The sequence below is a fragment of the Centroberyx affinis genome, unplaced genomic scaffold (genome assembly GCF_046629955.1).
Source record: "Centroberyx affinis isolate AG114_WGS23_722 - 3 ecotype Tasmania unplaced genomic scaffold, CSIRO-AGI_Caff_v1 ptg001677l_1, whole genome shotgun sequence".
Taxonomy (NCBI): Eukaryota; Metazoa; Chordata; class Actinopteri; order Beryciformes; family Berycidae; genus Centroberyx; species Centroberyx affinis.
The window spans coordinates 60,380-88,039 of record NW_027280097.1 but is presented as its reverse complement, the minus strand read 5'-3'; the positions used below and the strand labels follow the sequence as shown (position 1 = coordinate 88,039).

The window sequence follows — 27,660 nt, the reverse complement described above, 5'->3', positions numbered from 1 at the left end:
TGGGCCCATGGTGCTGACAAACTAACAGGCTTCAGAAGCAGAGTCCCCTCCTCCTCGCTCTTCCTCCATGTTGGTAACACACTGCCTCTTCCTTTGCCCCAACTCCTGCACCTCTGCCCCGGGGAGACCCAACTTCCTCTTGTGCAGAGATTTGAGCTGACAGGGGCTGGGCGACCTCTCCGAGGAGCTGTCCAGCAGCTGGGACGAGTTCCCTGCCACAGGCGTGAGGCATCCGGGTGTGTGTGGCGTGGACGATCTGGTCGTGTGCACTCCCGAATCATCAAGCTGGCAGAACGCGTCCGCGTCCATGGATCGGGAGTCAACGGACGTCTCGCCCACAGGATCTCTGCAGCCACTCCTGTCGCTGTGGGAGGACAGAGTCTCCAGCTCACACACCCACAGCTCCGAGTCGCTCCCCGATCTCATCTGGACGTCCGTAAGGTGTTGCTGCTCCACCGCGGGATCTCTCATCCCGTTTCGGTTGGAGGCGGAGTGGTGAAGGATGAAGCGCCTGCTCCGGCCCGAGCAGCGGCAGCCTCCTCCTCCTCCTCCTCCTCCTCGCCTGGTGGGGAAACCTGCGGCGACGCTCGACTCATCAGAATCCTCAGAGCTGCCATCGTAGGGGTCCAAAAACTACAATCACAAACACACACACACACACACACACACGGTTACAGCAGTTACACAAATGAGATGGCTGGATATGGATTGTGGGAAGGAGAATGCTTACCAGAGAACAACAGGGATGCCTTCCAACTGGCTTGTGTGACAACGGCAAGGTCATTTGGAAAGGTCCGCTCTCTGGCGCACTGCTCACACATCCCTGCTCACAACAAACAGGAATTCTTACATTTAATTTGCATCAAAAAGACAGCGCTTTCTTTATGATTTGGATAAACTTTCTATTGTGCTGATGTGGGATCACTGGTCAGGCCATGACATACTTCAGTCTGACTTAAAAGATAAACTGGTCCCAGATCTGTGCTCCTAACATATTACAGGCATAATGGTCCTGACATGGATTTCACCAATGTACAGTCTAGTCAAAATAACATTTTCCTGTCTGTTTAAGGCAGTGGTCTTCAATCCTGGTCCTCTAGACCCAGAGTACTGCTGGTTTTCTATCATACCAGTTAGTTAATTGCATCCACCTGGTGCCTCAGGTGTAACTCAGTCCCTGATTAGATGGATAGTGATCCTGCTGAGGACCAGGTTTGAAACCACTGGTCTAAGGTATTGTATATTGTTGAAAGTAGGGTCAGTAAAATACAAGACATTAATATTCAGTGGAGTTATCTAAAGGTCTACTTCACCAGTGCCATTAATTTGAATATCAGTGGTCCTGCTATAGAGTGGTGAATAGTAATTAGTCAGACCATTCAACTCATTCAACCTTGACCATTTTGATATAAAAACTCTTTTGGATGATCTTACTGAAACCTCAAGAGTCAAGTCTATTTTGACATAGGAAGGTGACATATAGAGTATCTATACCCATCTCCGTGTTATGGGCATTTGGAGTCTACCTACCAATCAACCCAGTTGCCATTGAAAAATATATTGAGATGGGGTAACAGTATATCCATCTCTCCTCCGTGGTATACCTCCTCACTTATCAGTGTGTGTGTGTGTGTGTTCATATCCAGAACAAAATTACTACCATAGTGCTGGTGTCCGACCACCTTGGACTGATCTCTGACTCAGAATCTGTGCTGGACTCCACTTTACACATCTCCTGATGGAAAACAGATAATCACTCACTCCACAAGTCACAGCAAAAAAATAATTGCAACTTATTCATGATTTTCCAATGGATGAGAGACCAGAGCGCTCCCAGATGTGGTGACAGCATGTGGGAAGACCTAACTAATAATCTCACCATGTATTTGAAAGCAAGCTGGTCCATATTGTTGGTAGCAGGTCTATCATTGGGACCTGTATGGGGGACAAAAATGCTGAATAATCAACTCGAGCACCTCACATCCACCTCAAAATGAAGCAGCAAAAAGAAAGCTACCTTATGAAAAAATAGCAATTGTAATCCTATATTCTTTTAGAAGGATACAATAAAATATCAGCAAAACTAAAATATCATGCAGCTAAAATTAGAACAGAAAAAAATCCTGTATTAATACCACAGGAGGCAGAAAATACCATGAAGTATGATAAAGTAACAATCAACTCGCTATTGAGTAGCCTTCCATTAAGTCCATATTGGAATATCACAGTGAGTTTTGTTAGGGAAGTTTTTCAGTGTTCAATACCTTGGGGTGCACGTTTTAAAATCACTTGAAAAAACAAAATACTGGTACCTGGAAGTGATTGTTGTCGTCTCCTCCTTGGTGCCATGACATTTGGTGCGTATAGCTTATTTTTTAAACAATTTAAACTCAAATAATGTCCTTGCAGTAGTTACAGGCAAGGTAAATGAACCGAGCAGCCTTGATTGCAGGGTAACACGTGCCTTTGATGTGATGCAGCCAGATGCCTTGCTGCAGGTAAGTGGGCAGCCAAGAAAAAACATACAACTTTTAATACAATGGACAACATCGGCCTGAGTTTCCAACTAAGCTACTGAGTTGATGCAAACCTCAGTGTTAAGTCCAGAATAAAAAACATAAGACGTCCGGTCAGAATTTTCAAAATAAAACACTAACGAACACTTGTTGCACTGCTTTTTGAATAATATTCTAATATGTCAAAGTGAAGAAAACATGGTATATTTAAGGACGCATCTGTAGAAGGCTAAATGAATCGCAAATGTTGCCCCCCAGATGCCCAACATATCCTATATATAGAACATAATGTAAGTAAGTATAATAAGAGTTCAATACTGGGCAATTGGCAGCCATGCAGGCCTATGCATAGGACTACCAAAAACACAAAACTTGCAGCAGACAACATGGAAAGATAGCTGCTACCTTGAAAAAGTCAATTTTAAGCCATAGCTGTGAGCACCATTACCTGCACCCTGGAGCACCTCCAAATGTGGGAGCCAGGATAACTGAAATGCACTGTGTATGGCATAGCCTAAAATGGCCTGCCAGAAATTCACAGACACAACCTATTCCATACAACTTGTAAGGATGTCTACCATCTGGAAAAAGTCAATTTTAACCTATATAAAAAGGACTTCCAGGCATTTCCCCTCAATATTTACCATTATTGTCCAACATATGTTGCAACGTTTTTGTCGTAATACAGTGTACCCTACCAAAGCGAAAATAAATAGCCTAAGCAAGGTGAAAATAAGAAATATATTAAGTAGCCTATAATAATAAATTAAAATAGCCTACAATTATTTGTCTTTTCCCCAAATATCCTTTTCATCGAATGTATTGAACATTGGTTGCAACGTTTTTAAGTAATACTAATACTAATACTCTAAAGTGAAAATGAAGAATAATGTGTAGTTATTGATAATACAGCACTCTCCTCAGCCAATTCCCCTGTGAGCCGTTGGGGGGAACGGGAGAGTGCCCGCTCCATGCGTAAGATCCGGGCTGGGGGAAAGGATGAATGTTAATTTCAAAGATGGCGGCGGAGGGAGGAGGGAAGGAGATGAACGAAATTAAAACTCAGTTCACCACTCGGGAAGGTGTCTATAAACTCCTCACTCACTCCGAATACAGCCGTCCCAACAGGGTGCCTTTCAACTCTCAAGGCTCCAATCCCGTCAAAGTCTCCTTCGTCAACGTCAACGACCAGTCGGGCAACGGCGACAGGATCTGTTTCAATGTGGGCCGAGAGCTCTACTTCTACATCTACAAAGGCGTTAGAAAGGTAGCTAGCACGCTATTGCAGCTAATGTCAACGGAAAAGCATGATGCTACTTGTCAAATGACATGACTGTTGTCTGGAGTGTTGTTGAACTGCAGGCTTGTGTTTGTTATTAGTAAGTTTGGCAGGTGCTTGACTTTGAGATCAATTGATAGCTTGTTAGCTTGGAGCTAGGTGCTTGACGTTACATCCTGGTAGCTAACGTAACTGGCTGGCTAGCGAGCCAGCCACTTCGAGGCCAGGGGCTAAATTCTGTCCACAGTCCGTTACTCTGTTAGTTTTGCTGGACGGTAACGTTAGTTAGGTTAGATAGCTAGGTTAAAGTAGAAAGCTTGATTTGATTCAAGTTCTCTTGGTTGAAGTAGCCACTGTAACGTTATAGTCTGCAATCTGACAGTGACAGCGCTAGTCGCGAAGAACACCTGTCGACGCCCTTTGATTGACAGGTGTCGAAATCACATTGTTGCCAACTCAATGTATGGGCAGTCAGTTGGCTAGCTAGCTAGCTAGCTGCTGTTGTAATATAAGTCAGCCGTTTGCCTGTGGATGTGTATGTAGGAAATGTTAAGGATAGGTTGTGTGATATGACCTGGTCATACTGAGCTAGCTCGTTGTGCTTGTAGAGATGCTAACGTTAGCCATGCTAGCTTTGACAGATGAGCCGAAAGATTCACGTTGCGGCATATAAGCAAGTCATCTGTTACTAGAAGTTTCAAAGTTTCCATATGAAGCTCCATCACTGCACAGTAGACATGATTATTCTACGTGGAAGTTCTGTCGCTGACTATGAACTCAGAATAACTCATGCAGATGATGTCTTTCAGTAAAACTGAAGGTGGAGCAGGAAGTGGATGACTTTTTTTGATTGCTCATTACGCTATTTTTTGCAGCAGATACATGGCAAATACATGGGTATGGCAAACAGAGTAAGGCTGTCCTCTGTATTACAGACTGTACTTAACCAATCCAACAGTTCACGACAGCTTGTTGATTACTAGTATATACCCATAACCTCCTTTCTCTCCAGTGTTTAAAAGTAGTCTACACTACTGACATGGGCTTATTATTTATTCTTGGGCGATATGTCATTCACCATTGGTAGGTCAAAAGGCCAGCCGATATCAGATATGCTGTAGTGTTGGTATGATGCCTGTGTATTTGTAAAGCTTGACTAGGCTCTTGATTTCAACTACATGTATGATATTCTCTGGAACTGGCATTGAGTGTAAATACTGTAGCCTAATGTTAACATTGAACAGTAGTGAAGGAACCACTGAGTCATCATCTTCCACTCTATTTTCCGTTCCACCGAGGGTGTAAACTGTAAATCATTTACAAATGGAACTGTTATTATGCTGGTTATCTATATGTCCCAGGTGTTTTGTATATTGCAGCACAATACTGTTGCCCTAACACTGAAAACAAGCTGTACATCATATGGTGGCAAGCCTGGACACTCTACCCTTATTTTTATTCTTCCCTTTTCCACAGAGAAAGGGTATACCTCTATCCTAGAGCTCTTGTTTAATTTCACTCAGTTATAGTCTGCCATTTGATAGGCTGGTATAATGTGGCTCTGCAAGGGTCATACAGTATTCCTTTCTTGTTATTTCCTGTACTCTTTGGTTGGAAGACATTTGATTTAGGAAGGCTCTAACAAAATGTAGTGTTTTGTTTTCACATCGTAATCAGTGGAATTAATTAACATTTTTATTTTCCTTTTCCTTACTTCAGTATTTCATGTGTTTGAGATGAAGCACATTGACACATTTTAAACATTAAAAGGTCACTGCTCTCCTCTTTGCAAACTCACTGACTTGGTGTTCATCCTCCCTCTCTGCAGGCTGCTGACCTGAGCAAGCCTATAGACAAGCGCATCTACAAGGGAACGCAGCCCACCTGCCATGACTTCAACCACCTCACGGCCACAGCAGAGAGTGTGTCCCTGCTGGTGGGTTTCTCAGCGGGGCAGGTACAGCTCATTGACCCCATCAAGAAGGAGACCAGCAAACTCTTCAATGAGGAGGTAAGTCTCAGAGTGATGGGCTAGATTGCTAGGGGTCTGTGTACAGTGTTTTCCACAAGCGCCAGCTGCTGCCCAGACAGCCAATTACTGACTCCTCTCCAGCTGGCTACTTGTTAATGGAAATTTTTGTTTTTAATATGGGCAGTTTCCCCTAATCTGATTACTGCATTGATGCGAGGAGCCTTGTAATTGCGCATCAGACAGACATCTCTAGACTTTATTGAGCCAGTGTGGAAGAAAGGAACTGCAATGTATTGTGAAAACAAAAGTGAAACGCATGATTCTATGCCCTAAAATGCTCGCTTGTGCTTGTAACAGTGTGTTCTTGACAGTAACTTGACACTTCTTAGTTGTCAGATGTGCAGAATTGCTCAACACTCAGACGTAAGGTGAACATGAGTGCCACTCAAGGACTTGTGCATAACCCCCAACTAGTGCTGGGCGATAATTCAATATTATCGTTTATCGTCTTTCAGTGGAATCATATCGTAATGATATGAAGATATTTTAATATCGTGACACACATTTCTGCTGTCTAAATTGATGATGACAAGCAAATTTTACTTAATAACTCTCACAAAATGAGGTATGGTAGGAATATTATTTGAATATTTCTGTTTTGTTTGACATCACACCTAACATTATTTGGTTCAATGAGATGAACATTAATTCAATTATTTAACGTGATTTTGCATACATGAACCATATTGTGATATATATTGATATCGAGAAAAATCCTTATGATTATCGTGATGTTGATTTCAGCCATATCGCCCAGCCCTACTATACCCCCAACTCACTGGTTTGATTCGATTCAACACATTCCACTGACAATTGGCAAGGGGTGGACCATTAATTAATATGTAACTCACGACAGGTGTTTTGCCTGCCTGACGCAGATAGTCGGTAAATGTTTCTGTTACAGTTTAGTGGTAACATTAGCGTAGGTTACATTTGTAACTCCAGGATAGCATTTCATCCAAAAGAGTTAACATAATACATACATACATGCATACATACATACATACATACATACATACATACATAATAATACAGTGGTTACACTTCATCTATTCGTTTTTTGTTTGTTTTCTTACAAAATCGTCCTGATGTGATAATATACAAGTCATAACAATAACTAAAAGTACGCTGAGTGCATACATTTGTACATTTATAGTGTTGGTAGTTGTAAAGTACTGTTTCTACTAAAACCTATATATCAATGGTCAACTGTATGGCTCATAATTAATCTGTAAGTAATCCATACAGTTGATAAATGTATGTAATGCTAAAACAATATTTTGAATGGAATCAAGGTGGCAGAATGGCTGGCTACTTTGGTTGCTTGCGGGAAACACTGGTAGTGTCGAAATTCACAGTTCCTTCAGTTGAGAATGTTCTCTTGTGGAATTTCTTCTGTACTGTGTTTTTTGTATGTAGACCCATGTTTAATGTCATGTTTTCCATCATGTAAAACTATATGTAAAAGTCGCACTCACAAATATAAATGTAGAATCTTGTTTTCTAACAATTAGGAATTAATAATTTCATCTGAATATTTTACCAGATAAGCTTTTTCACTATTTGAAACAGTTTGTGTACAACCTGTTGTGTTTTATAGGGATGCGCTGATACACTGATGCTGATACTCTACTGATACTCTGTTTTTGCCTATTATCAGTCAGATATATCAGCATTGGTATCAGTGCATCCATGTTTTTTTGTATGAAGATGTTATTACACATCAGCCATGTTTGTCAGGAATATTGTATTACTAGAAATTATGTTGGCAGTGTTGCCAATCCCTAAAAAATAGTCCCAGTGTATGGTTTTTGGTAGGACAAAAATGTAGTTGGCCAGTAAAAGTAAATTTGTCTAAATGGTTTGCATGTAAAAAAAAAAAAAATCCTGTATGATTATTACATTTTAAATCTCCAAATTTTATATGATCTCATTTGTTAGGTCATTCCATTAGATTGTTTCACTAATAACTGTTTTGAAATCAGAACCCAAATACTTGGACTGTTTCTTAAGTCATTATCTTGACATCATTAGTTGAGTGAAATGATTAAAAATATTCAGAATATCTATCTCCTGACTATACAGCTTGACACTCTTTTTCCTCCCTCACTCTCCCTGCCTCCCCCCTGTCTGCCCCTCACAATCCACCACCTTCCCTCTCTCCTCCCAGAGACTAATAGACAAGTCCAGAGTAACGTGTGTGAAATGGGTGCCAGGCTCTGAGAGCCTGTTCCTGGTCTCCCATGCCAGTGGGAGCATGTACCTGTACAACGTGGAGCACACGTGTGGCACCACGGCACCGCACTACCAGCTGCTCAAACAGGGAGAGAACTACTCTGTACACACTTGTAAGAGTAAGTCCACGCGGAACCCTCTCCTGAAATGGACAGTGGGCGAGGGGGCGCTGAACGAGTTTGCCTTCTCCCCCGATGGGAAGTTCCTAGCCTGTGTGAGCCAAGACGGCTTCTTACGGGTGTTCAACTTTGATGCGGTGGAGCTTCATGGCACCATGAAAAGCTACTTTGGCGGCTTGTTGTGTGTGTGCTGGAGCCCTGATGGAAAGTACATAGTTGCAGGTGGAGAGGACGATCTAGTGACTGTGTGGTCGTTCTTGGACTGCCGAGTCATCGCCCGAGGTCATGGGCACAAGTCGTGGGTGAGTGTGGTGGCGTTTGACCACTACACCACCAGCGTGGAGGAGAGCGACCCCATGGAGTTCAGTGGCAGCGACGAGGACTTTCAGGATCAGATGATCCACTTCGGACGAGACCGGGCCAACAGTACGCAGTCTCGACTCTCCAAGCGCAACTCCACGGACAGCCGGCCTGTTAGCGTTACGTACCGGTTCGGCTCGGTGGGGCAGGACACTCAGCTGTGCCTATGGGACCTCACTGAGGACATCCTCTTCCCCCACCTCCCGCTCTCACGGACACGGACACACACTAACGTGATGAATGCTACCAGCCCCCCTGCGGGCGCTACAATAATCACTAACACCCCTAGTAACGCTACTAACGGAAACAACAGTGGTGCCAATACCCCCGGCATGAACTCCCTCTCAACTACATTACCGCGCTCCAACAGCCTACCCCATTCAGCCGGCACCACTACAACAGCAAACAATACCAACAAGGCTGGCAGCGGTGGTGGCATTGGTGGAATTGGCAGTGGTATTATGGACAGTGCCATCGCTACAGGTGTGAGTAAGTTTGCCACTCTGTCACTCCACGACCGGAAGGAGCGCCACCACGAGAAGGACCACAAACGCAACCACAGCATGGGCCACATCAGCAGCAAGAGCAGCGACAAGCTCAACCTGCTGACCAAAACCAAAACAGACCCTGCTAAGACTCTGGGCACTCTGCTGTGCCCCCGCATGGAGGATGTGCCCCTCCTTGAGCCCCTCATCTGTAAAAAGATAGCACACGAGAGACTGACTGTACTCATATTTTTAGAGGACTGTTTAGTGACTGCTTGTCAGGAGGGATTTATTTGCACATGGGCGAGGCCAGGCAAAGTGGTAAGTTCTTTTTAATGTAGAAAATGTGGGGAATCCGAAGCGAACACGTTCTGTTTGTCACATCTTTAGGTGTCCCAAAATCAGTTGCTGGGTTGTAACTAAGCAACAAGATGTATTCTGAAACCTTACAATAAACTGTGGACATTTGGAGTAGCATTTTTAGCTTTTATAGTCGGACTGTCAGACTTCGCAGGCAGGCAAGTAACATGTCATACTTTCTTTTATGTACATCTGCTTTCCAATGCAAAACCTATTAGGCCTAAGTTTCAAATATAACCAATGCTAAGAAGATATTACACAGTTTCTGATTATACAATACACTCTGATACGGAGGACTTCCTGTGTAGACCTATGAGGGGGAAAGAAGACTTTAATCCTCATGAAGTGCATTCAGTGGCTCATCATAATCATCCCACAATGCATAGCAGCATAGCCAAGAAGTCATCTGCATACACCCATCTATTACACGTTCAGCTTTTATGCAAATGGCTTTGTATTTGCCAAACAGATCTTTGCAATTTCTGTGCCATACGCTTATAGCTTAATATGTATAATGCAGCATTGTTTACTTCCCCATTGTCTGTGTTTCAGAGATTTTGCCTGAGCGAGGCACTAAATAGTCTCTGCATCTAGAACTTGCCTAGCGCTCTGAAGGCTAGTCGGTCCAGTGAGACCTTTACTAGCAAATGGTCCAGTCCTGAACATTAGAAGTGCCTTGATCAAGCAATCCTCTCAAAGACAGTCTTTAGCCTTACACTGTACACGCTCAGCATCCACTTTGACTGCTGTGCACAGGCTTTTCATTAAATGCGGGGGAGCGGGACGTGGAAACAAGAGGCTAGAGGCTAACTTTTAATGAGCTATTTGTTGCTTGATTCTGCTATGTGAACTTTCCCAATGCAAATCTCCTTGTTTTCCTTTTCCAGGGTTTATTGTCATCCCAAAACCAAGCCAGCTCTCCCAGTGGAACAGTAGTATAGCCACAATATTTCTGCTGCTAAAGAACCCTGCAACCCAGAGTCTGATGCTGCTCTTCACCCCGCAAGCATTGCAAGTTTTCCTTTTTCTTTTCTTTTACTCCCTCCCCCTCCCTGGTTATGTTAATTGCTTTTCTATTATTTTCGTTTATCACTCACTTGACCTAGAGGAGGAGTGGAGCAAGAAAGGGTGCAGTGCAATTTTGGACTGTTGCGCTAATGTGTTGTTTCTCTGGAATTTTTAAAACGTTTTAGAATTTGTGTCTTTCTTTCACACTCAGATCTCATCAGACTGTTTTTGTCCCCTCTGGAATTTAAGCTTGGCTTTGTTAGATGCAAACCAGTCAATTGAGGCTTGAGATTAAAGGGATAGTTCATTCAATTTTCATAACCTGTTAACCCTTTTTTTTTTAACGTGGTGGTTTAGCCTAGTCTCGAGGCTCAGGGTTACTAACAAAAATATGAATATTGGGTGAACTGTCCTTTTTATAACCAAGCGCGTGGGCATCTGAAAAATTTGCATCCATCCACATTCACACACCACTTTTGTCTTTCCTGAGTAGAATCTCCCCATCAACAACTTTGCACTGATTTTGTTAGTTATTTTGTTGTTTGTTTTTATAACTACTACAATGGAACAAAAAAAGAGGGTTGAGGATTGCCTTGTTGCACTCGGCTAACATCCTCAGTCTTGAAACCTGAATCTATAAAGCTGGATGCTGCAATCATAGTCTTTTTAAAGAAAAAAAAATTGTTTGCACTTAAATTAGTTTATTAGAAGAAAATGGCTTTACATTTTTGGGTGTGCTCTGAACTCACAGACGGCTAATACAGTAGGTGAAGAAAATTATGACTATTAAAACCTTTATCTATTGAGCATTTATTTTAATATTATTTCAGATTCAAATCTGCTCTGTATCATAATGTGTATATTGTAATTCAGTGATTTGATGGGGGCCTAAGCAAACGACCATTACTCCAGTGGAAGTTTTGTCATTGATAGTTATATTTCTAAAGCCTAAAGTATACATATTAATAATATTAAAATAATCTTGAATACACAGGTTTCTGTTCTTTTTTCTTTTCGTTCAAGGTTCACCCACATGTAGTGTATTCACATAATAGATGCCCCCTGGCGTGAAATTGCTTACTTACTTCTGTGAAGCTCAGGAAGTCTTGCAGACGACGACTGAATCTCAAAAGACTCTCCTCAACTTGATACAGGCTCTTTATGCCTCAGTCTCAAAAAGGATTTTGAGAAGAAAATTTGGAACTTCACTTCATATCTTCCAATTTGCTAGAATTCAGATAGAAACTTGAGATTCAACCAAGGAAAAGAGTTGACATCTTGTCTACCAACAGTGATGCTTTGTGACATGAAGCAACCCTCCTCCACGCTTGAAACAAGTGAAACAACAACCACCAGGGCCTTTTCGATTTGACACTATTGAAGTTTTAATGTACTTTATTTGTTTTTGTGATTACCAATCATTGTTGATGCCATGAAGAGTTCAGTGACCCTACACTAACTGGGAGACAGATAGATGGTGAAGCAAATATATTTTTGATTAATGTGGATAACCTTTTACATTTCACACTTTATTCTTCATTAAAAAAAATATAAAGAGTTTGGAGTATTTATTTTTACTGCAGGTTAATTAAGACATCATACAAATAAGACTTGACACATTTTTCACTCTGAATATCCCACACAAAGTGCAGCTTGAGACACAGTCCTTGTTAATGAGCGCACAAAGCTCTGAATGAAATGGTACTTTTGTAAGCCATGATGCTTCAAGTGAGGGTGTATGAAATCTCACAGTGGCCAAGCTATAGAATAGCATGTGTGATGAATCGTCACACTCATCTAAACCTGTGGTTACAAAAGTGTTGTTTTTCAGGACTTTACAATATTTACATTTTGTCTTCCAAAGGCAATGTTGTGTCTCAGGAAATGGGATAATTCTGAAGCACTTAATGTGAATGTTTTTGCTGTTTATTTTTGTACTGGAGGACTGTTGCCCTTGATATGACAGTTTGTCTTGAGTTCATTCACAGATGAGAAAGAAATACTCCGTCACAAGTCTGCACATCTAGCATTTCCTGGGCAATTGAGGACATTCTTAATCCAAGATTTATACCATTTAATTAATTTATGGTAAAGCGCTGTTAAGTTGTTAATCATGAACGTTCTCTTCTTATTGCTTAGCTTGTGTAATAGGCTCAGTTGGGAGTATATTGTAAACATGAAACGCCTGACTGTGTCAAGCAAGATCGGGATTATATCTACAAAATCTCAATCCAACATTCGACAGAACCCAATATTGTTTGCGGGGAGATTACATTGAATTTCATGTGTTGTTACAATGAGGGTTACATGTTTTGTCGTAGCAGTCATAACTGCTAAGATGACACGCTTTGCGGTTTCATTGCCTTATTTCTCAAACACCATGTTTGCATTGCTATTCAGAATTCAGCAGCAGGCCCGTACAAACAATGTCTACATATATTTGTATTTACGTCAGTACAGGTTTTTCCTGTTCCATAGAAACAGCTCTTCAGTGGAAGGTTGGAGTGTTTTTTGGCTCAGTAGCCTCCACGTTTCCGATCCAGAGGTGGCATGTAGTAGGTCTTGAAAGCCATACGGTGTGACTCATCCCTGGGCTGTGGGGAGAGGAAATGCAGCCTGAATGTCAAATCACACCTTATTAGAAAACACTACCTTGGCACTTGGAACTGGTCATTTTTCAGAGCATTATGATTACAGCTGTTTATTTGGCTACCTATATTGAATTAACATTCCTTGTTTTTCCTTTACACAACACCTTTGTAGGTAAATGTCTTCCCTGATGTCTGAAAAAGCCTCATGTATGTAGTGTGTTTACCTTGGCCAACCGCGAGTGGCACTTCTTGGATGTGATGGCTGGCAGTGTGCCTCGGTGGGTGATGGTAAGAGCAGGCATAGTGGAGACTGGGTAGGAGATCTGTGGTCCCGGTACAACCATGTTCAGCTTGGGTAGCTCTGCTGCGTAATGTGGGACGTTCCGCCTTATGAGGGGCTCTGCTACATGCTTGATGTTGTGCTGAAAGGTGAAGGAAGAGAGTGTTAGGTTGTAGCAGTAATGTAGTCCGATATAATCTTTTGTGAGAAAATTTGGACTCATGAGCTTTGTCTGGGCATTTCACGCTAGTTAGTTTTGATTTTCTTTTGAAGTTGAGAATTAAATCTGTTCGTCCACCATGGGAAATTTGAGGTAAAGAGATTTGACTTACGCTCATTAAAGGTGTCTGCCTTGTATGTCTTCCCCTCACTTGTCTGCCATGTCTAGCTGGGCGCCAGATGTGGTCTAAGGAATTGGGTGTCCCGCCAATCTCTCCTCCATCCACAGTCCCAATAGCTCTGAGAAGGGTCTCCGCTCTCTTCTCTGCCAGCCTGGGAAAAACAAGGACAAGAAAGAGAGATTTCCATGATGAATGACAGGAATTAGGTTTAAACTGTTCTTTCTTTAGCTGTAAATTGGCAAATAGGGTCACGCAAATCTCCAAAAAATTGTGTTTTCAGGAAATGAGAAAATAGGCTGTTTACATTTTCAACTTTTTCTACATGTGTGGACAATGTCAGCTTTACTGCCCCACCTGATTTCCCTAAAGTATGTGTGCTGCAGGGCTGTTTCTGCACTGATGCGTTCATCAGAGTCGTAGGCGAGCATCTGATAGAGCAGGGACAGAGCCGGGGCCGGGCAGTTCGGGATGAGCCGGGAGATACCGCTGCCCTTCTTAGGGGGGAAGTCGAAACGCATCGCTCTAGACCTGCCAGACACCGGGACACCATGATAAGTTGAATTTTTTTGTTTTGTATTTTTTCAGCACAGATGTTTGATTTGATCGGTATTAATGTGTGGTGCTTCTCTAACAAGGAGATCAAAGTGTTCAACATTTGAGGCATCAAAGCTTACTGCTTGAACTTTTGAAGGAGACTTCTGTCTGGTGTTCCTAACACATCATGGATCTTGGCAACCTGGTCCAATTCGTTGGTTCCAGGGAATAAAGGATTCAAGCTGAAATACACAGGCATACGATCATCTCTCTGCGACACCAAAGGTATTTAAATTTAAGGTTAATAAATAGACATTTTGGATATATTGTAGTTGTATAATGCCATGAAATTACCTTGGCATCGCCTCATAACTGTTTCCAAAGTCCTGTCCTCTAATCCCACCCCAAACTGTAGGCTCATAGTGCTACAGCTCAAACACTGTGCCCTTCCCCAGCAGTGGTACCTAATGATCTCAAAGAAGACACAGCCAGCGCTCCAGATGTCCATCTTTAAGCTGTAGTATCCATCAGTGAGGAGGCACTCGGGGGCTCTGTACCAGCGTGTGGAGATGTATTCTGTGTGCGGAGGCTTCGAGTACACACTCCGACACGAGCCGAAGTCTCCAAGCTTCAGGACATCTTGCTGCAAATTGTAAAAGAAAGAAAAAATGCCACTGTGCTTAGTATGACTCAAAAGCAGGATCACATTTTGTATTTTCCTATGAAGCAAATTTCTGTCTCACTTTGATGAGAATGTTTTCTGGCTTCACATCTCTATGAAAGATCCCACAGCTGTAGAGAAGAGGGAGGGACGGTGGGTGGGACACACAACCTCAATACACTTCATGCAGAATTCCATTTTGCCGTTTCATGTGAACTTTTCCATAACTACCTGTGCATATGTTCAAGTGACTTGCAAAGCTGGTACATGTAGTGCTTGACAGTATTCTCAGGCAGTGGGGTTTCTCTTCCTGCAAAGAAGGAACACCTTTAATAGCCAGTACTTTAGCACTTTATGACAAGGCTACATCTGACTTTTTATTGCACTATTGTTATCCTATATCATTAAAGCCCAGTCCTTCCTTGTAATAATTTATATGATTGTATTTCATCATACTTGCACACTCACCCTGTATGAACTCATAGATGTTCATCTCCATCAGCTCACAAATCAAGGACAGGGTTCCAGTCTCTTTGTCACTGAAACATCGAGTTAGATGGAATTGACATGCCAAATACTGTATAAGCCCTTAATAGAGACTAGCTTAAAGTATAACATGGACTTCACAACGGGATAAAGAGTGAACAACACTGCAGTACTCACAATATCAGTTCATGCAGCTGAATGATATTCGCATGTGGGCTGAGCCTCTTCATGGCCTGGACTTCTCGTAGGTTGTTGGCCTGTTCCAGACTTAATGACAGGAACAGATGATATTTGCAAACTGGTGCAATTTTACATGTCAGTTTATTACATGATGTACAGTGTATGGGCATATGTCACTTTGAATAATTAAACAGACAGATTAAAAGTGCATGATTAACTGTAAAAATCAGTGCATTGAGGACAACTCCTGTTTCAGGCACCGACATCCACCTCACCAGTACAAGGTCACAGGCAGAGAGTATGCTGACATCTAATAGGATAGTTAAGGCAAGGGGGTGTCAAGCTGCTGACTCAGGTTTCAAGGGTCCGTAGGTTCATTCATATACAAACAGGATGCAACAGTGGATGGGAAGACTCAAGACTGCTCCCTTGATCGCCTGCGCACAGTTTAACGAAAACTCATGGTTACTGCATAAAATACCTGTTAATTGTCTGCTTCATCGTTTTACACGCGTAGAACTTTCCATCTTTCAGGCTTTGAGTTTTCGCCACCTCGGAAAATGTACCTTCCCCGATTTTCTTGATTACTTTGTAGCCTGTACAACAAACAAACAAACTAACGTTAGATCACAGGGTAACACGGCGAACTGGAACGAATCTGCAATCTTTGACAAAAACAAAAATCTTTTCATTACAGCATGGTATAGAGAAATAAAAATTGGTGTGAAATAACTCTGTTGCGAGACATAATGAGCTATTTATAGCGGAATGAAGGGTTAAATCAGCTAACGTTAGATAGCAATCTGATGTGCGACCGCTCGTCTGACCTGTCATCATGCCTAGACGCCGAGCGGTTAGCTAGCTCACAACTTACAATCCATTCTTCCAAGTGGCCGCTGTGTAGAGGTCGATTATCCATAACACGCCTGTTTGGACAACACATCACAGTGTTTTCAACGGCAAGGTTTCAAACTGATTTGGCCAGCATCGACTTGGCAAAAAGGCACTAAGCACGTCTTACGGGCGCTAGCCTAGCCCGCTAGCAAGCCCTGTTAGCTGACCGTTGCCTTGGTAACCGAGCACGCCTCGCCCTCAACTCTGACCTGAGGAGGAAACTAGAAACTCCGGCTGGATATCTGTCTCTGTCTCTCACCAGCCGGGCTGCAACACTGAAATATTCGCAAATGGAAGACAAATATGCGCGACCATCCATAAAAAAATCAATTCGTGCACAATTGTGTGTTGCAGGCCCCAAATTTTGACGTGACAACAAAACAGAGCTGCACATATTCAAAGGGGAATCATTTGCCTCCTACCTTTTTTCCATAGGTGGGTGCTGACCGCCAGCTCGGATGTCTTTCGACTAGGTAGCGGATTGTTGTTCTGCATGATGTCCATAACATTTCCTCTGTTGTTCCATTCGGTGTCAGGTGTTTTACATGCAGTTCGAATGCACGCTCTGTTTTTCACACCAATAAGCCAGTTTGAGTAATGCATCATTGTATGATACAGAACACATTGACTACTGAAGAGCCGTCCACACGCGTAATTATGTTGAATCAGTCCCTGGGCACAGCGGCTGCTTAACTGCATTCATAGCATCACCTGGCAGCATCGCATGCACACACATACACAATCATTGCACTTACATATTTGCGCAGGTTTGCGCGTGCGCGCGACATGCATGTGTGTGCATGCATGCATGCACGTGCTATGCTTCGTGTGTCTACGCGCGCAGTTGTGCACGTGCCATGTGTCATGCGCAGTACTGGTTCAGTTGGTTCAGTTGCGTTTGCCAGTATTCATTTTGCTCCACATCGGCTACCGTAAAACTGGTGTTCTCTACGCATGTGCAGTAGAACCCTGCGAGTTGGTTGTGTTCCTTGCTGATGTTGCACTAGCAGTATTAACGTTATGAATTGCTTTCACTATCTAAATAAATATTCTGAATTGTAGCCGCCAGCTAAGTCACCATGAAAACGAGGTTCAACACAGTGGATATCAGGGCGGTCATTGCCGAGATCAATGCGAAGTAGGTGATGTGTTTTTGCCTGCAGACAGTTTGCTAGCCTCATGTGCTAGTCATCAACTTGTGTACAGATGTTGATCACCCATTCATTTCTTTCACAGCTACATTGGCATGAGAGTAAACAACGTCTATGACATCGACAATAAGACGTATCTCATCCGCCTACAAAAGTAAGGTCTATTTGAACTCTGACCCAAGTTAACTTATGCATTGTTCCTGCATTTCGTTTCAAAACCTGTCAGGTCAGATACCAGCTAACCGAAGCCTGTTGTCAAAGTTACACTAATAATGTTCTACAAGGCACAGACCCCTTTATGAAACATATTATTATTACCCATTATTATAACCTGTGTATCCTAATGTGTCACTAGTCAGTCAGTGTGTGTAAATGAGTGTTACTCTGCTGTTTCAGGCCTGACACCAAGGCTATTCTCCTGGTTGAGTCTGGGATTCGAATTCACTCCACAGACTTCGAATGGCCCAAGAACATCATGCCTTCAGGCTTCGCCATGAAAGTAAGAACCTGTTGTTATTGTTGTCACTGCCAAATAGTGTGTTGGATGAATTTGATTATTGTTGGATCGGTTGTATTGAAGCTGATTGCCAAAAGCTAACTGTAATTAAAGTTTTTAATCTGTAAATTATAGCTTTGGAGTCGTGGATGTCTCTGTGATTGTGATTACTTTCTCCACAGTGTCGAAAACACCTGAAGTCAAGGCGGTTGACCCAGGTGAAGCAGCTTGGGGTCGACAGGATCGTTGACATCCAGTTTGGCTCAGATGAGGCTGCCTACCACTTGATCGTTGAACTTTATGACAGGGTGAGCATGTGTAAATCACACATTAACAGAGGCAATCTTAAAAATCTGTCTATCCTTTGCTCAGATCATATTGGGTATCATGTGTGTAAATGGTAAATGGACTGCATTTATACAGCGCTTTTCTAGCCTACCGACCACTCAAAGCGCTTTACAACAATGCCTACATTCACCCATTCACACACACATTCACACACTGATGGCGGCAAGCTACCACGCAGGATGCTGGCCAACCATCGGGAGCAATTTGGGGTTCAGTATCTTGACCAAGGACACTTCGACATGCGGACTGGAGGAGCCAGGGATCGAACCACCGACCTTCTGATTAGTGAACGACCCGCTCTACCTCCTGAGCCACAGCCGCCCCATGTATTCTCTGATTTGTCCATATCCGTGTTCAGGGTAACGTCATTCTGGCAGACTATGAGTACACCATCCTGAATCTGCTGCGGTTCCGCACAGCTGATGCAGAGGATGTTAAGATAGCCGTGAGGGAGCGGTATCCTGTGGAGAACGCCCGCCCCCCTGAACCCCTCATCAGTCTGGACAGGTAAACACACCTTTGTATGTGCTAGACTAGTTGGCTTTGTGAACCACATGGACACCCTTCAAAACCCAACAATAATATATAATGCATCCCTGCTGTACCACTGAAAACTTGTTTGAAATTTGCTTCATCTGCCTCTTGGATTGCCTTGAGTGTCCCTACCTAAAAATGTGACAGTGGTATGGAGAGATGGATGGCGTAAAGAGGTGTAATTGTTCTTTATGATTGTTTTTTTTTCATGTAGACTCACTGAAGTCCTCTCCAAAGCACCGAATGGAGAGCAAGTGAAAAGGGTCCTGAACCCTCACCTTCGTAAGTAGCCAGGCAACCAGTTATGAAAAGGTTGAAACTGCATCACAGACTTGTTATGATTTCTTTAAAATTTTAAATGTCTTAAAGTTCTCTTAACATGCAAAAGAGAACAGACTGACCATGTTTTGTCTCCTCTCCAAATTTCTCCAGCCTATGGAGCCACTCTGATAGAACACTGTTTGATGGAAGTGGGACTGTCTGGTTCTGTCAAAGTCGACAGCCAAGTAGATGCTGCCCAAGGTACAGTAGCTCTCCCACACACACCAGTTGGAGTTAAGGTTGTTGGCATATGGTTTGTAGTGGTGATGGACCACTGGTTTTAGTCTGAGATTTTGTTGGATGATGACTATTATATTGTTTTTCTGTAAATCCGTAACAGTCAAGGTATTCGATGTGTCTGTTTTTTAGTTGCACCTAAAATCCTGGAGGCCCTGCAGATGGCAGAAAATTATATGGAGAAAACTGAGAGCTTCAGTGGAAAAGTAAGAGATCAATAATGGCAAGTTTTTATTTTCAGGGTTAGTATTGAGGTAGTCTGTGATAGATTTTGTGACATTCGCAATCTTTGTTTTATTCAAGGGTTACATCATTCAAAAGAGTGAGAAGAAACCAAGCTTAACTGCTGACAAACCCAGTGAAGAACTGCTCACGTAAGCCCTGTTTTGTGTAACACATGATTTGTTACATAGGTGTATACTCTACATAATACTATAATTTGCAGTTGATCTATCTATGTACATCGATTTATAATGATGTTGTCTACTTACAGGTATGAGGAATTCCATCCATTCCTCTTTGCCCAGCATGCAAAGAGCCCCTATGTGGAGTTTGATTCATTTGACAAGGTGAATATTAGTTTTATCTTTGTATATCTTGTAAGGGTAAGAATGTTTTCCAAATCCAGCTTTTTTGGTCTGCAAAATTCCAAACTATCACTACAGCATTATGGGAAAGCTACTTACCTGTCAGAAAATCTGAAAAAGTCCAATTGCTTTCTGCAGGATTGTGATATTAAATTCAAGTGATCCTCTCCCTCAGGCAGTGGATGAGTTCTACTCTAAGATGGAGAGCCAGAGGATCGACATGAAGGCCCTGCAGCAGGAGAAACAGGCTCTGAAGAAGCTGGACAACGTCAAGAGGGACCATGAGCACAGGCTGGAGGCCTTGCACCAAGCACAGGTCAGCATCAGCAGCAGCTGTGGGCTTCCATTGCCACAGACAGATGCTCCAATCGATGACTCTATGTATTCATCCTCTGCCATCTAAAGCGTTAATGATAACGTATTGATGACAATTTAACATTTAACGGTCAGCTGGTTTAGTTTGTCTGCTGTTCAAGAAATCAAAACGCATACCAAAGCGATCTTGTCTCCTGTTGGGTGTGTTGCAGGAGGTGGACAGGATAAAGGGTGAGCTGGTGGAGATGAACCTGCCTGTGGTGGAGCGAGCGCTGCAGGTGGTGTGCAGCGCTCTGGCCAACCAGGTGGACTGGACTGAGATAGGCCTCATTGTGAAGGAAGCCCAGGCTGCTGGAGACCCGGTGGCCTGCGCCATCAAGGAGCTGAAGCTGCAGACCAACCACATCACTATGCTCTTAAAGTGAGACCATCATCACTGATACAGAAACTTCAGTACTGCAGACCTTTCTGTGCCCTTATACCATTTGAGTTCCAGCTGGTATAATACTCAGCTCACACTTCAATTATTGATAGTATCATTTCCTCTTCAGGAATCCATATATTACTGAGGAGGACCAGGAAGAGGAGGAGGAGGAGAAGGAGGTGCAGAAAGGGAAGAAGAACAAGAATAAAGACAAAGGCCAGAAGAACAAGCTGCAAAAGAACAAGCCCATGTTGGTGGACGTGGATCTCAGCCTGTCAGCCTACGCCAATGCCAAAAAGTAGGTTTGGGTGTGAACATTTCATGTGGTTAGAGTCACAAGTTTTTTTTACACTCGAGGAACCAAATTCCTTCTGCCTTTTTAGATACTACGACCACAAACGGACTGCTGCAAAGAAGGAACAGAAAACTGTTGAAGCAGCACACAAGGTGAGAAAGCTCTTTTTGCCTCTTCTCCACAGACAGGCTTAGTGAGCGGAGCTGGTGCTTTTTCTCTTGCCCACACACAAACTGGGATAATTTTTGGGGTTTCACAGTCTCCACACCTTGGGCTTCTAGTTACTTTTTACCTCTCAGACTCTTTTTTTAGCTAAAGGAGGTTTGGGGATTGCTTTAGGGAATGAGTGAAATTTAATAATGATGATAACCTGTTAGGCTACACACAAACCTTCTAAACACATAGCACTGTCTTTGCCTTTCCTGTTGACATTATGTTTTAGTGTGGTGGGGTTAAAAGGCTGGGCACATGATGACAACTTCTTATATAATCAGAGGGGCACAATGTCTGGTGAAGTTGATACAAACCAAGGCTTGCACTAGAGATTCACAAGACCATGCTGTGGACAAGTCGCCTAACCTTTTTTTCCGTTTTCATGTCTTCGAAGGCTTTTAAATCTGCAGAGAAGAAAACAAAGAAAACACTAAAAGAGGTGCAGACAGTGACCACCATTCAGAAGGCCAGGAAGGTCTACTGGTAAGACACACAGCAGCAGCTCATAAGATCAGAGCTTTACCATGGGGAACTAGATAAATTGATTCAGGCTTTTTTTCAGTATACATACCCTTGGCAAACAGTGAGATCTTCTGCACCTTTTTATTCTGTTGCCCATCTTGTCCTTGTCAGGTTTGAGAAGTTCTTATGGTTCATCAGCTCAGAGAATTACCTTGTCATCGCAGGAAGGGACCAACAACAGAACGAGATGATTGTCAAACGCTACCTCAGGGCCGGTAACAGATACACACACACACACTGACCATAAAGATTCTTACAGACGATGGTTTAGAGTTGGTTTATCCCCTCATGTGTAACTTTACTTTTTGTCAGGTGATATCTATGTTCACGCTGACCTCCATGGAGCGACTAGCTGTGTCATCAAAAACCCCTCAGGTAAACCTGCTCACCTGGCTTCACTACTCTCTCTCTCCTGTTCTCTCTATTTGTGGCTTAACATTGTTCCTTTATGATGACATTTTGTTTAATTCACTCATGCTACATTATGTTTCCTCTCTTCTCCTCCTCCTCATCTCCCTGCTCTAGGTGATCCCATCCCTCCTCGCACCCTGACAGAGGCTGGCACTATGTCTGTGTGCTACAGCGCTGCCTGGGATGCCAAGATCATCACCAGTGCGTGGTGGGTCCACCATCACCAGGTCAGTCATGAATACCAGGCCACTGCACGTGATTCTTTTTGTATCCCTCTTGCACTGATTATTAATTCTTTACTTTATATTTTTTACATTTCTTTGGGGTTGGATGGATCAGTCTCCATTTGTTCTTTCATATGTCCGTCCGCCACACTTGATTGCTCAGACACCACCTATCGGATTTTGACAAAACTTGGGGAAATGATGCATCTCACCACTGTGTTACGTCATTTTGAAAATTAAACTGATTGGCCAAGGGGTGCGCTACAATTACAGGTGAAAACAAGGTGGTATATCAGCTACTGAATGGCAGAGAGGCTGACTGGATCATTCGTGGGGGACGACATGTTTGCTGTTGCCTTGTTATCATTGTATTTTATAACAGTGTGTGGGTCTTTAATCTCCTCTGTGTTTATCACTGGGTAAATGGAGTTGAAGATAAAAACTTAACTAGTGGGGTTCAAAGTGTCTGTGTTATCAGAGGGAAACAAAAAGAGCTGAAGATAAGCAGAAAGAAAATAGATAAACTGATCAGCAGAAGTATTATTATTATAATTATAATTATTATTATTATTTATTCTGATGTTCTCTCTTGGGACAGGTGTCCAAGACAGCTCCCACTGGAGAGTACCTGACCACCGGAAGTTTCATGATCAGAGGTATGAAACACTTGCATCCAAGGTATATGCATTGTATAAGACACCAGACCCAAAGATAATAAGTGTGATTTGTAACTGAGCTATGAGGATGTGGATGTGTAACAGCAGAACACTGAACATTTGATATGTTTCTCGTCAGGAAAGAAAAACTTTCTGCCGCCCTCTTACTTGATGATGGGCTTCAGCTTCCTCTTCAAGGTAAACACTATCATGTTGGTTTAACTACATTTTTGCTCTTTGTAGTCTCACCAATAATACAACCTTAAACAATAATGTGTGCGTGTGTGTGTGCATATTTGCTTCTTTGCCTCCATGTAGGTTGATGAGCAGAGTGTGTTTAGGCACCGAGGGGAGAGGAAGGTGAAGACCATAGAAGAAGACATGGAGGAGGTGACATCCAGCACCACTGAGCTGCTGGAGGAGGGAGAGGAGCTGATAGGTAGGGGACACAAAATTAACCGCAGTTATTATGTTTGTAACTGTTATATTCAGGTGTGCACTGGAAAATGAAAGGAATTCACAGAACACACCTGTAACTATTTCCGTGGCCTTCGCAGGTGATGACAGCAGTAATGAAGGAGAGGGAGAGGGCGAGGACAGAGGAGGAGCAGATGGAGAGAACGGAGAGACGGAAGACGAGACGGGAAAGATAAAAAAGGAAAATGAGGCAGAGCGGGAAGAACTGGCCGCTGTTCCCGAGGAGTCCACATCGGACGCAGACAGGATGCCGTCAGAGCAGAGCAACATGGAGGAGGAGGAAGGAGAGGAGGACGAGGAGGAGGAAGAGAGCGAGGTGAAGAGTGATGGAGAGAGTGGAGAGGTCAGCTTTCCAGATACCACCATCTCCCTCTCCCACTTGCAGTCCAGCAGGTAACGTTTTCACCTGTCAGCATTTAATCTGTTTTTACAAGTAGAATATCCTGCTGCTGCATACTTTATCAAACACATCAGGACTGGAAAGGTCTTTCTCCACTTTTCTCCCATTATCTTTGGATTTCTACAGACCTAATAGTTCTATCATTCAATATGACAATACCCAGTACTGACTTAAATTACCTCTCCCTTTTTCCAGGACTACTCAAAACGCCGGCTTCAAAAAGGAAGTTACCACACAGGTAATCAGTTATTGTCTTAGGCAAATGTTACCTAGAAATGTATGGTTCTCTATAATAATGCTAATATTAACTCACCTTTTGTCTTCAGGCCGATGTAGACACACAGGGGAGGAAACACATGACTGCCAAGCAGAGAAGGTGAGCTAATGGAACAGAAATATAACACCCCAGCATGGCTTACAGTGATGGATGAATATACCATGTTGTGCTTCCTGCTTAGCTGTAGCAGTACAGCCCACTAATGAGGCTTTCTGCAGCAGGTAGTCTCAAAACGGCTGGTGGGTTGAAATAAGTAGTGGAAATCCTTCTTTATTTATCAAGAGGTTCAAGAGGACTTTGTATTAGTGCTGAAACGATCGATTAGTCGATCAACAGAAAATGAATCGATTATGATTTCAGTAATCGTTTTAGTCATTTATCAAGTAAAAATACCAAACATTTGCTGGTTACAGCTTCACAAATACTAAGATTTACTTGCTTTTCTCCATTTCATATCATTATGAAATGGCTGCTGGTCAGACTATGTAAGCAATTATAAGAGATACCTTTCGGCTCTGGTAACTTGTGATGGCCATTTGTCGTTATTTCTGACATTTTTTAGACTAAATGAATAATCAATGAATCAAAAAAAATGAATAATGAAAATAATCATTAGTTGCAGCCCTACATATAGCCTTTATAATACTTCCCATGTCCAATCTGCCCAAGTGCACAGTATGGCCAATGATCCATTTAATCCCAGAGTGTGTTTCTCTTTGCCACCAGAGAAGAGAAGAAGAAGAAGCAGAAACAGGAAGGTTGTGAGATAGAGGAGAAGACTGAGAATTCATGTGGTGACTCTGCAGCCAATCAGGGAGCCAAGAGTGGAGGAGGAGGAGGAGGAGCCTCCCAGCAGCCTCTGAAGAGAGGCCAAAAGGTGAGAGAGGACTTTAAAGCACAAAGGATTTCATGGATAAATCTTGGAAACATTAAAGTGTATGTGATGAGATATTTCCATGTGTTGTTCATGTGTGTGTTTCTCCTCTGGTGTCACTACAGAACAAGCTGAAGAAGATCAAGGAGAAGTACAAGGACCAGGATGAAGAGGACAGGGAGCTGATGATGAAGCTTCTGGGGGTGAGGAAGATAAAAACCACAATAAAACCCTCAGCACACCTGACAATCCTGCTGGCATTGTAGTCCACATTTTGGATAGTTATTGCTTTAACAGAGTATGAATATGAAATTGAATTATGTTGGCGTGATCTTGGATGCAAACATCTGTTACTACAATGCCATTGCCATGACAACAGCTGCCGAGAATTGAATTTCATGTCTAAGCATCTGTCATGTGCACAATCCTTCATCCTGACACAATAAACAATTCAGAACCACTTGTCTTCCCTAGTCGGCCGGTTCCACTAAGGAGGAGAAGGACAAGGGGAAGAAAGGGAAGAAGGGGAAGGGGAAAGAGGAGCCAGTCAGGAAAGCCCCTCAGAAACCGCCTCAGAAACCCCGTAGTGTGGAGACTGCTGCGAATAAACCAGAAAAGACAGGAGAAGGAGGGGATGAGGAGGGACAGCCTGGAGTGGAGGGGGGTCCAGCTGAACAGGAGGAGAAGGTAGGAGATGACACACTCACTGCTCAGCAACAAATAGATCCACTACCAGGAAAGTCAAAATAATGAATAGACATTTTCCAAAGAAATCTGTTTGCCTGCCTGTTTCCAATGCCATTTTGTTATAGAATTAGACACTACATGTTAATTTAAAAGTTTCTCAATCACTTAGACAATGGATCAAGTTTATAATCATTTTGAAGCGTTGTTTTGCTTTGATTGGCTCATTGTCAGAGTGTACAGTGGCCTGCAGGGACAAATTTTGAGGTTAGGGTTAGACAAAAAAACAAAGATTGTTCTAGTCTCAAAAACTTACTGGACGGTGTGACAGGTGACCCTTAATTGATTTATCCTCCAAATACAACTTTTACTGGCATTTGGTACTTATTTGCCTTGTCTTTCAGGAAGATGATGTGGACCAGGACAACCCTGGAGCAGAGGTGAGTTCCTTTTATCTCAGTAACTTTATTTACACATAATTACACTGTGATAAATACAGGAGCTGTAATAGACAGAAATTATATACTCCTTGTTGATGTCCTTGTCCTTAATTCAAGGGATGTGTTTGGGAGGTAAATGCATGTTAACATTAAATCATGCAGTTGCCCCACAACTACTGTCACTAGTCTCTTGGTGTAAGTTTGTTTGTGCTTGCCGTCTCTGCAGGAAGCAGAGAATCTGCTCACCTCTCTGACAGGTCAGCCTCATCCTGAAGATGTGCTGCTGTTCGCTGTGCCGGTCTGTGCTCCCTACACCGCCCTGTCCAACTACAAGTATGTGCAATACCATTACTCACGCTTTACCTTTTTCTGTGCAAAAGACAGAAAAATGGAGCTGTAGAAAATGAAGGCTAATCAGTTGTTTTTCTTTTTACTTAGACACAAGGTGAAATTGACACCGGGAACTCAAAAGAAAGGAAAAGGTATGATCAGTGAACCATTTTAATATTCAGACTTTTTTTTGCTTCCGATGCTTTTTCATTGTGACCAAGACCACTATTAGAATGGACAATAATGTAAATGTATTTGTGGTTGTGTCTCTTCTAGCTGCTCGCACTGCAGTATTCAGCTTCATGAAAGCCAAAGAGGCCTCAGTCAGAGAAAAAGACTTGTTCCGCAGTGTCAAGGTAAAGAGATTTATTAAAATGCATAGGAATGAACATCTATTTTAAAAAGTCTGTTGTGTAAAGTGTTTAGAATTTAATTGATACAGTGATAAGTTTAGTTTGTCTTGGTTAGTGTTACCAGGCAAGCCGTCACACATCCTCTTGTGTGTTACAGGATACTGACCTATCCAGAAACATGCCAGGCAAAGTTAAAGTGTCCGCTCCGAACCTGCTGGCTGCCAAGAAGAAATAAGAGACAGGGGCGTATACGGGCCTGGCAAGGAGTGTGGGATTTATTCATGGATACAGAACCGCAGACTGTCATACTGTGCCGACTTTCTACATCATATTTAAAAACATGATGAGGATTAAATGTTGAGATCTGATCAGTAGCACAGCGCCACTATTTGGATTGTTTGGATGCAAGTGGTTTTATCTTTTAGATGGATTGTGTCTATTATTGACTTTCAGCAGATTATTTTTTTTCAAATGAAAACATGTAAATTAATAACGATGAATAACACAATTTAATCCAGCATGTGTTTATTCTTTCTTGAGTCCAAATTAACATTTTAAACACATTTTGTGCATTGTATTCTACAATAAAAACACCAAGGGCAGATTGTGCAAACCAGACAAATAAGAAAAAAGTCCTACTGATGAGGCATTTCAGTGCAATGTGGCTCAACAACAATATAGCTATAGTAATCTTTCAGTTACTGATTAAATAGGATTTAAACGCTACAGG

At 42.6% G+C, this 27,660-nt stretch overlaps 3 protein-coding genes across 8 annotated transcripts; 2 read left to right on the top strand and 1 right to left on the bottom strand.

Moving 5' to 3' along the window:
- Nucleotides 1-3,519: 3,519 nt before the first annotated feature.
- On the top strand, nucleotides 3,520-10,413 carry wdr20a (WD repeat domain 20a). Of its 6 annotated transcripts, XM_071528457.1 has the most exons (5): nucleotides 3,532-3,783; nucleotides 5,624-5,806; nucleotides 7,998-8,970; nucleotides 9,025-9,347; nucleotides 10,274-10,413. In XM_071528457.1, exons 1-5 carry the CDS (start codon nucleotides 3,535-3,537, stop codon nucleotides 10,325-10,327), a joined length of 1,782 nt encoding a protein of 593 aa, XP_071384558.1. In that variant the 5' UTR covers nucleotides 3,532-3,534; the 3' UTR covers nucleotides 10,328-10,413. The 6 variants fall into 6 exon arrangements, with proteins under 6 accessions (XP_071384555.1, XP_071384558.1, XP_071384556.1 ...); XM_071528454.1 differs by having other exon boundaries at nucleotides 3,520-3,783; nucleotides 7,998-9,347; XM_071528455.1 differs by having other exon boundaries at nucleotides 3,535-3,783; nucleotides 7,998-9,344; nucleotides 10,274-10,335.
- LOC139651516 (MAPK/MAK/MRK overlapping kinase-like) lies at nucleotides 10,402-16,290 on the bottom strand. Its single transcript, XM_071528460.1, has 12 exons — nucleotides 16,258-16,290; nucleotides 15,949-16,063; nucleotides 15,465-15,554; nucleotides 15,270-15,340; nucleotides 15,033-15,111; nucleotides 14,884-14,932; nucleotides 14,605-14,783; nucleotides 14,281-14,382; nucleotides 13,961-14,134; nucleotides 13,598-13,757; nucleotides 13,210-13,407; nucleotides 10,402-12,988 (listed from the first exon to the last, which is right to left on the bottom strand). Exons 2-12 carry the CDS (start codon nucleotides 15,966-15,968, stop codon nucleotides 12,911-12,913), a joined length of 1,200 nt encoding a protein of 399 aa, XP_071384561.1. The 5' UTR covers nucleotides 15,969-16,063; nucleotides 16,258-16,290; the 3' UTR covers nucleotides 10,402-12,910.
- A 1,067-nt stretch (nucleotides 16,291-17,357) lies between these two features.
- On the top strand, nucleotides 17,358-27,224 carry LOC139651509 (ribosome quality control complex subunit NEMF). The gene is made up of 32 exons (XM_071528444.1): nucleotides 17,358-17,499; nucleotides 17,598-17,666; nucleotides 17,909-18,011; nucleotides 18,191-18,316; nucleotides 18,715-18,863; nucleotides 19,105-19,172; nucleotides 19,323-19,412; nucleotides 19,581-19,654; nucleotides 19,752-19,822; nucleotides 19,942-20,017; nucleotides 20,211-20,351; nucleotides 20,563-20,771; nucleotides 20,902-21,072; nucleotides 21,158-21,221; nucleotides 21,677-21,765; nucleotides 21,916-22,019; nucleotides 22,117-22,179; nucleotides 22,330-22,442; nucleotides 23,038-23,095; nucleotides 23,235-23,293; nucleotides 23,414-23,534; nucleotides 23,653-23,965; nucleotides 24,168-24,210; nucleotides 24,299-24,348; nucleotides 24,976-25,126; nucleotides 25,249-25,326; nucleotides 25,598-25,810; nucleotides 26,212-26,247; nucleotides 26,474-26,580; nucleotides 26,686-26,729; nucleotides 26,854-26,933; nucleotides 27,088-27,224. Exons 1-32 carry the CDS (start codon nucleotides 17,441-17,443, stop codon nucleotides 27,163-27,165), a joined length of 3,270 nt encoding a protein of 1,089 aa, XP_071384545.1. The 5' UTR covers nucleotides 17,358-17,440; the 3' UTR covers nucleotides 27,166-27,224.
- The last annotated feature ends 436 nt before the right edge of the window (nucleotides 27,225-27,660 follow it).